The sequence below is a fragment of the Juglans regia genome, chromosome 10, assembly GCF_001411555.2.
Source record: "Juglans regia cultivar Chandler chromosome 10, Walnut 2.0, whole genome shotgun sequence".
Classification (NCBI taxonomy): domain Eukaryota; kingdom Viridiplantae; phylum Streptophyta; class Magnoliopsida; order Fagales; family Juglandaceae; genus Juglans; species Juglans regia.
The window spans coordinates 22262322-22272020 of NC_049910.1; the positions used below are offsets into that span (position 1 = coordinate 22262322).

The 9699-nt window shown below is 35.5% G+C and overlaps 1 protein-coding gene across 2 annotated transcripts; it reads right to left on the reverse strand.

The window, feature by feature from the left end:
* Nucleotides 1–994: 994 nt before the first annotated feature.
* LOC108990039 (respiratory burst oxidase homolog protein C-like) lies at nt 995–8695 on the reverse strand. 2 transcript variants are annotated; one of them, XM_035694329.1, is made up of 13 exons: nt 8670–8690; nt 7914–8424; nt 7550–7712; nt 7387–7435; nt 7124–7237; nt 6623–7048; nt 5634–5990; nt 5423–5518; nt 5017–5132; nt 4680–4782; nt 3397–3473; nt 2198–2742; nt 995–1482 (listed from the first exon to the last, which is right to left on the reverse strand). In XM_035694329.1, the coding sequence occupies exons 2-13, from the start codon at nt 8419–8421 to the stop codon at nt 1373–1375; spliced, it is 2664 nt and encodes an 887-aa protein (XP_035550222.1). In that variant the 5' UTR covers nt 8422–8424; nt 8670–8690; the 3' UTR covers nt 995–1372. The 2 variants fall into 2 exon arrangements, with proteins under 2 accessions (XP_035550222.1, XP_018819429.2); XM_018963884.2 differs by having other exon boundaries at nt 7914–8695.
* Nucleotides 8696–9699: the final 1004 nt, after the last annotated feature.

Genomic DNA, 9699 nt, shown 5'->3' on the forward strand with positions numbered 1-9699 from the left:
TTAAAACAAACACTGCATTTTGCATTATTAAAAAATGACAACCCTTCTGCATTGTAGTGAAAAAACGACAACCCTTCTGCATTGTAGTAAAATGCTGCATTCTCCTTGGTAAACGCTGCATTTCGTTGAATCACAAACGGTGTCGTCTCGAGTTCTAAGGACAGGTTTGGGGGGTGAGATGAGAATTTTGTGTTTTGTTTTAATGTTTAAAATATTATGTTTTAGTATTATTATTGTGTTGGGATTTGAAAAAGTTGAATTGAGATTTGAAAAAGTTGAATTATTTATTATATTTTGTACGGGGATTTGAAAAATGTGTAATGATGAAATGAGATGAGATGAGAATTTTGTGTCTCATCTCACCTCCCAAACCTGCCCTTAAGTCTTCCCCTTAATCTCTTCATAAACTATCCCCTCAGTTCATCTCCTCACTTTCGTTATGTCTTCTTCCTCTTCATTTCGTCTAGGGTTCTTAACATGGAGGAACTACCTTTCTTGAGAGTGGCTAACTGGTAGTGGAGATTCATTGAACAAGCACAAGATGTGGAAGTAAACATGCATTCCAGCATTGACCAGACTTCATGAGAAGTTTGACATTTCGTCACATGGGCTAGCACTGTTTCTGAGAGAGAGGAGTCGAGAGCAGAGATGATCAACTGATCTTGCAGAATCCACTGGATAAAATCCAAATTGGCCACTGTTTGGTTGGTGGCCGTGGTGATCATGGGCAAAGGGCAGAGGGATGACCCATCAACAAAGGTGAAAAGATGTTGGCCTTTTAGGTATGGGACAACATGCGCTTTCCATAGTAGGTAATTGTCTTGTGTGAGCTTGATAGGGGGGAAGTTTGGGAGAGAAGTAACAGGTGCATGTAAGGTGTTTGATGTAAATACTGGTGGGTGAAGAAAAGGGGAAGAGATGTTGGTCTCTGAGATGGGTGTATTGGGATCGGCCATAGAAAAGGTGACGTTAGTCATAGGCTCTTGATACCATGTTGAGGAAAATATCAACCACACCTCCGGTGCATGTTGACTATCTTATTAATAGAGAAAGTGTTTGTTACAAACATAGTAGTAGAACTCATAACAAACTCTAAGATAGTAATTGATAACACAACAAACTCTAATCTAAATAACAAAGTCTGATAGAATTGAACTTCTAAACTCATTCGGTTTCTTGAGCATCCTTATCCTTAACAAACTTCAGTCCCAATTATATATGTGCTAATCCATTTGTTTGCTGTAAAGCAGAATTCACAAATTAAGCATACAATCATCTCATACGAGATAAAGAGAGTAACATAATTTATCGTGGTGGGGCTCGAGACTCCATCGTCATCCAATGTGCGACTCGTCCATTTTTCCCTTTGGGGTCAGAAATTTTCTTTGTGGAAATCAAATTTGGTGGAGCCCTTGTGAGATAAATCCGTCGCTAGCTGGCGTAACTCTTTAGCGAGGGCAGCTGGCCCGCAGTAGAAGACCCCTGCATGCGTTTGTTCAGACACAAATAATTATTATCCATTTGCTAACATAATCATTAACTTCTTTTTAGTAAAATTATATTTGTGATTTAACGTGAAAAATTCTTCTATTTATCATTCTTACATCACACACTTACTAAAGAAAAAAAAATAAAAGAATAAAAAATAAAATCATGTGTATGGTATCGAGATGATAAGTAGAAGTTTTCTAATGTGAAGAGTTATTTTATTTATCATCTTTACACTATACATCTATTAAGGAAAAAAAATAAAAGCAGGTGTATAGTATAGGGATGATGAGTAGAAATATTTTAATGGGAAGAGTTCTTCTACTCATTATCCTTTATGAAGTAAATTTATAAATTCATCCTACTATATCAAGTATCGTTAACTATAAAATTATTTGTGATTCCTTTATGATAAAACATTTGGCAAACTTTTTAATATCTATGTATATATACATAGATATCCATCATCTTTTTTGCAAGGAAACGACATAAAGCGGTCCAAAACGTGGAACACGATAGCCATGCATGCATACTAATCAAATTTATCCATCTATTATTATATAGCTTTATGCACAGAAAAGACAGAAAGCGCTTCTGATAATGTAAAGATGAGAGAACACGGAACGAAAAAATTAGTGGAATACGTAACATTGAGAAAAAAGCAACTCAAAAAATACAGTGTGGTGTCGGGGGCAGGACTGAGACTGACCTACTCGGGAGTGGGTGTGTTTGCGGGCAATGCGCTCGTAGACAGTCCGCCAATCGGGCTTGGCAAAGTGGGACTTGACGCGTGTACCAGAGACGATGTCGATGCCATTCTTGGCATGGTTGAGGGACTGCAGCATGGTAATGAGAGCAGAACGGGCATCACCCTCTTGGTAGACACAGGTGCAATAAGTGTGGAGCTCAATCACTCCCCTGTTGTCCAGTTCAGCCACCTCATTCATTTCACTTTTAAACCAGTCAAAGGAGCCCTGCTCCCTTGTTACCCAGTAGACGTATGCCCTCCTAGTCTGGAATTCATTCACATGACTTGCTCCTTCTGCTTCTGCTTCTGCGCCTGATCTTTTACTTCCTTTCTCTAAAACATTGATCTTCTCCTCTTCCACGGCCTTGTTGTTGTTCACTATGTCTTTCATTATACTGATCATTGGGGTTGCCCCAATTCCCAGCCCCACTAACAATACCACCTCAAAGTTCTTGTACTCTTGTGCTGGCGCTCCATATGGACCGTCGATCAGAACTTTTGGACAACTGTTCATTTATCCATGACCGTTGATTCATTATTTCGTTAAAGAGAAAACTAATCATTGTTAAAATCCAGAATTTTTTTTTTTTTTAATTTTAGTTCAGCCACCCCATTGACAATATATATCTCTAGCCAGTCATGGTCATTTAAAATAAAAAATCATTTAAATGGACAGTCGCTTAATATTTATATATGTATGCCATTTAAATGGATATGAATATATAAATATATTTTTTTAATTAAGTGGTAGTAGTTAATATTAAACTACTTCAATTGATCGCAGCACTTAGGATTGGTTTGGATTCAGAAAACATCTTGTCGCATCTCATCTCATCTCATCTCATCATTATAATTTTTACAAATTTTCATATAAAATATAATAAACAATTCAACTTTTTAAAATATTAAAATAATAATAATATTAAAAAATAATATTTTAATAATATTTTATTCAACTCATTTAAAATTATATCATCTTATCGAAACGGGTGAAATGATTAGGATAACAAGATCTAGAATGACGTTACTTTTCGTGTATATCCTTACAGTTTCATCACGTGTTTCTCCCGAAGGCCCTAGCTAGTTACTTTATACTTTAGCATTTTCTGTTTTCATAGGAAAATAATGCAGTGATTTTCTCAAAGTGAAGTTTTACTTACTTTGTATGGCTATCCCCTTGCAAGAAATCAGCTCTGATGAGTCCACTTTCCCCATTAGGATCACCTTGGTTACACACCTAGAACAACCAATTTCACAGCATATTAGCGACATAAGGTGGCTTCTCAGTACTCTTTCCTTATACTGTTTTGAGTTTTCATCGAGAATAATGTTAAGAGTTACTACAAGTTTTACTGCATAAACTCTTAGGTTAATTGCAAAATTAGTACTTGAATTTTTACGTTGTTTCAATTCGAGGGTTTAATTTTCAACTTTTACAAAATTCATACTTGAACTTTAAGAAACCTACAATTAATTTATCGTTAGAAAATCAATGTGTAATTGACATGTGACATCTATATACCACGTGTCAATTCCTGATCGATTGACATGGATATTGATGCCACGTGTAAGCTATTTAGGGACAACATTTCGTCTGCCGTTAGAAAATTGACGGAAGCACCTGTTTGAGAGGTTCTTGATGTATCAATTTTATATTAACTAAAATCTAAGGCTTCAAATTACAAAAAAGATGAAAAATAAGTACTGATTTTATAATTAATCCTAAATTTTACGAACGAAATGTGTCACAGTTCAAATAAATTTTATCAAACCGATAGTGATTATATTTTCTATGAGGAATATTTATTATATCGGCGATTTACCACCAATCATTCCTAAAAATTAAGGATTTTGTAGTAAAATGTATATTAATTGAACCGTATTTCTTGTCACCATCTTGCCAAAAGGGATACATGTAATATTAAGACAAAGAAGGAAGGAAAGAGAAAGTTTAGTAAAGAAACAGTGTGCTAAAAGTTGTATAACAATACGAGAAATGATATTTACAGTTTTAAAGTATATAAATCTCGTTTATTTGTTTTTACAAAAAAATAGATAAAAATAGGATCCAGATAAAAAAATTACTTTTTTAATATTGAATTTCATTCTTTTTCAAAAGAAATGAGCAGGACTTGCACATTTTAAAAATGTATCTAACATTATTTATTTTTTATCAAAAACATAAGACAAATTATTCAGGTGTATGATGTACTAATATTCTTATTGATGTGGTAGGTGGTACTAGGGACATTAGAGAAATATAGTTATTTTACCTAAAGTAAAGCGTAACCTTTTTTTCTCATTAAATAGGAAGAAATGAGTAAACAGAAAGGGAAATTAAAGACAAATACAACAGACTAAAAATCATAAGGGTATACAATTTTTGCTGATAGTATAAGAATCATAAGAAAAAAGAGGCATCCGTTTTAAAATGGAAACACACCTTTGAGAACCTTGTTTTGAGTTCTTTTGTCCAATCGCCGAGAGCTCGTATATGGACACTAAGGTAGTCGTCTCCGGGGGCTGAGGTCAGGGAAAATGGGTGCCTGTTGACATGTGAATCGCAAGAAGAAATAAGCAAGGCAAGCAAAAGTCATGCATGAGTTCGAACCTGACTCTATACTTTATTTCAGTTAATTAAATATTTCATGTGTTGGACTACTTATTGAGAGTGAGTCTGACCCACATGTGAGGGGGAGTGTTAAAATATAAAATAAATAATAAAATCTACATCTTTCTATCAGTTTAAACTTTTAGAACAGTGATGATTTGACGCATACCATTCAAATGGAGACACAGCAGCACAATTGACAAACATGTATTGCCCACTTTTGTAATGGAAGCCCTGGGGCTTCGACATGTGAAGCGACAATACATTTCCACGATAAACAGCCACCTTCAGCGTAAAATAGAAAGGAGACGATATAAACCGTATGGTACAAATATATGAGTAATGCTATATACAGTCGTGGAATGCGCAAACGCCGTGCAGTCGTTTTGGAAAAGAGTGAGGTCCACTATTAAAAAATTAATTTCTTTTCATGTGGATCCCATATTTATTCATTTTTTTCAAAGCGACCGCACAGTACATGCACACTCACGACTGCAAGTATCATTTCTCCAAATATATATATGCATATCCAATAGGATGAAAATAACGACTACTTGAGTTCCTAACTAGCTTACCTTTAGTATTGTAACGGGCTTGATGCTGGATCTGAATGCCCTAATCGATCTTTCACATGCATAAAGAGCGAGTGGAACGGCCAAATACATCCAGGTCTGCCAATGGCTCAGTGGCGGAAAAAAATAGTTAATACATATGTAGAGTCTTGAGAATCAAACAATCAAGCAAAATGTGCAAGAGTTTTGTAAATGTGAGGTCAAAGGTGCTAACCGTTTTCTTGTACCATTCCTTGATCAGGTAGAGGAAAATGCCATGTAGAATCAGCAGAATGTAAACAATGATAAAGAGGTGGTGGGAATACCAAAAGGCATTGAAACCAGTGAGCGTACTTCTCCTGAGCCAAGGGGCTGCTAGCGTAAAGGCTATCCCCATCAACACTACCATTACAATTCCAGTCACTCCTTCTATAGACTTGACAAAATGCCAGTAGTTTGTTGGTTGATCCCCAAAGAAAGGTTCCATCAACTCGTACTTGTCACTGGTTGCATGAATAAGGCGAGGAAAATCACAAGCCAGATGAGAAATTGAATGTATTCCAGTTCCAATTGCGATTCCACCTGCTATTATCTTGGAAATATATCGTCAGTGTCAGTTTTGGTTTAGCTTTCGGTGCCTAGTGAGAGAACTCTACCATCATCTCTCATAAAAATAAATAACTGGTAATGTAATGCCCCAATGGAATGTCCAAATCATATGACTTATACTCTAAAAAGAATAGTCAATGATACAATTAAAATCCATTAAAACCTTATAAAAAGCAATAACTTCTCATTCCCAAACAATGTAAGATTTTATACACTACCTACTCTTATCCTAATCATATAGGGTATCACAATCTACCCTCCTTAAATTCCCGACATCCTCGTCGGGTCAGTCCGTCGTAGGTGGCACGCTCAAGTCCCACATTTCTGGTTGAAATAGGCTCTGATATCATTTGTAACGTTCCAATGGAAGACCCAGACCATATAGCTTATACTCTAAATGACTAGTCAATGATACAATTGGAGGTTTATTGGAATCTTATAAAGAGCAATAACTTCTCATTCCTAAATAATGTGTGATGTCATACACCACCTACCCTTATCTTTATCGTATGGATATCACAAGTAAACAAATACAATAAAAATAAGAGAAACAAAATTGGGTTGTCACATTCTCTTTTTTGCTCCCAAGAAGAAGATATTAGAGTTGGAAATTACCTGATGGAAATTGAGGTTGTCATCAAAAGGAACGACAACTCCTAGTCTGCTCTTATTCCTGAGATAGGTGAGGGTGTTTCTACAAACTGGTAATAATATAAGTGCCATGTTGAACTTAAGTGTCTCGGCTGCACCTTTTGCCATGCATACACAATGGCCCATTACCTCGTATGCAGCTTTGTTTCGATATTGCACATACTTGTATACAAATAGGCCGCACATAACTCCAATCCACAGTGTGATTACCCAAACTCTTTGCCAGTTGTCTTCTAAGAAATAGTTTGTGCTTTGGCACCATCTCCGAAATGGATTGTTCTCCTGTGGATACTTCAGCCGCTGGCTCAACTTTTTGCTCAAGCTCTGGCTATCTCCACCTTTTATAGACCGGTTTGGTGTTTGCAACAGAAGCACTTCGAGGTTGTCCATCTGTCATTTCCAGTAACAGACATTAGACAACGGAGAAACTCTAGCCTCTTAAGGATCAAGCTGCAGGAACTTTACCATGATGTATCCACGGTTGTCTGGATCTAACTCTTCCATGATCAAAGCTGCATATTCCTTTGCTTGTTTCTGGATATTTGAGAGCTTGTTGGCAGAAGCACTTAGGCAGATAATCTGTGAGAAAAATATCTATTAATGATCAAAATCTAATCGAATATAATCGATATATTCTGTTAATTGTCAAAATCTAATGAGGCAGATGAGAGTCAGATGGGGATATCCACTCTGGATTTATCTAGTCCTGCATCCAATCTGCCATATACCTCTCTGATTTCGGCTTCTGTGATTCTGCCATCAGCATCTTTATCAACCCTGCAATTTAATCGTGAGCTCATCAGCATCTTTTGGAGACACTCAAGCATAACTTGGAATTTTTTTTTTGAAAAAAAAAATGAGAAACAGAGAAATGAACAGAAAAAGCACTACATGTCAAAGAAAGTTCGTAGCCTGGAGTCGAAGCTCTGATCAGAAATCTGGTCCCAGAATTCTTTCAGCTGGGCCTTGTTGATAGATTCACCCTCTATACCTCGGTTACGAGCAAGTGCATCAAAAAGGTTTCCTGCAAACCCCTTTGAGTCTTCGTTCATTCCTGCCATTAATGAACAGATCATTGAAAAAATATGTAAATTTTAAGTCCAAGTACAAATTCATGTTGAGGAACAGCATAACTAACATAAAGCTATTATGGAGGAGACGCAACCATAATTTCTCTTTCATTAACTACTACGTAAAAATAATAATAATAAAAAAAAATCATTAGCAAAAACCGTGCGAGGAGGCTCTGCGATACCAATGCATTGTCCAAAGAGCGAACGGGGTAGAGAGCCATTGGTGGAAGCCGTGAGCTTGATGAATAGTTTCTCAACGGCAGGCCAGCCAACGTCACCATCTGTCTCGGTGATAAACTTGAGGCCCCTCAAAGCATGGGCTGCTGCAGACTTGGTACGTTCAAAACGAGCGCGAGGGACACGTTTTGAGATGGAGGTAAGACGCTTTAGTTCCTGAGAGACCTGCCTGATACGTGCAGAAGCGCTTCTTACTATTGAGGAACCGAATGAGGTTCTCTTCTCGAAACCACTGGCGATTGAAGTCAACTGTGGATCTCTTTCAAGATCAGTAGAAGTCTTAACGCTCTGAGCAGCAAAAGAGTCGTCATGAATGTCCATGGTGCTCTTAACGGAGGGTTCTTCTACAACGTCGACGGATTTAGCAGTCCTCTTGCTCTCGGTTATCTCCGTATCAGAGTGATGATGATACGGATGATTTGATTGAGATCCCCGCAATTCGTCTTCTCCCATATACTGCATTGTCATGGAGCATATAGAATACTAAAATGTTGAACGACTTACAATACTAAAAACTTCCCAAGAAGCAGAGAGTTTTGTCAACTATCCCGAAGCAAATACCATATATACATAAATTTTTAACACTGAAAGACAACCTTGCTCAAAAAAAAAAAAAAAAACACTGAAAGACGATCAATAAAAATTTCAGAAGTTAGATCCCCAGGGATTAACAAAATTTATAGCCACACGATCACACACACTTTGCCCGAGAAAGAGAATGGATGAACTCGAACTACACATTGACCATGCCACTCCAGCGACTGCAATTATTTGTGGTGGATGCTGTATAAACTTTTTAAAACTACGCATATTATATTACTGTTTTTTACACACAACTGTAGTTGGCTTTTAATTTATGATATGTATACGACAAATTGTACCGATAACATATATATTTTTAATTTCTTTTAATATTAAAATTTGTTTCTTTTTTAGTACTTTATTTAAAAAAATACAAAAAAATTCATTAAAAAAGAAAAAAAAAATAGAATAAACCATTGGGTACTGTACCCATTTCAATACCACTAGCAATTATATAACGTGCAAAGCACGTTGTGTCTAAAAAATATAAAATTGTTGAAAATAATATTAAAGTTGTATGAAAGTTTTATCTCTATAAATTAATCATATTTAACGGTAGAAGTCAATGCATACATGTTATGTTACTTTTAACTATATAGAAAATGTAGTGAATTCGTATGAAGCTAATCTGCCTATTCTATTCATGCTCTCCCTTCTTTTTTTTTTTTTTTTTTTGTTAATTAAGAATATTATAATATTTAAATTATGTTAAAAATTTTAATTATTTATATGATTTTACTTTTTTAAAAATATTTAACAAAACTTCATGAAAGATTAATATTTTATAAATTAAAATTAATTTTAAATGTATGATATAGTATTTATATTTTAAATATCTATTTTAAGTTAGTTTAAATAATATTTAAATCTCTATTGTTGAATCAAATCTAAAAATTTAATATGAATTATTAGAATTTAAAATTTTATTTTCTTATATTTTTTTTCTCTTTCTTACCCATTTTTTTCGTATACGAAAGAATAGATCGGTTTTAGCAAGCGGGAATTAAAAGACTAGCTTGGAAATTGTCACGCACGGAATTTTTTACCCCAACTTTTTTATGCCTTCGCAGTGGCATCATGTACGTCATGTCTCGATCAACCCCTGACGCAACACCACAAATCCAATCCAAGTTCAAAAAACGAAAAGAA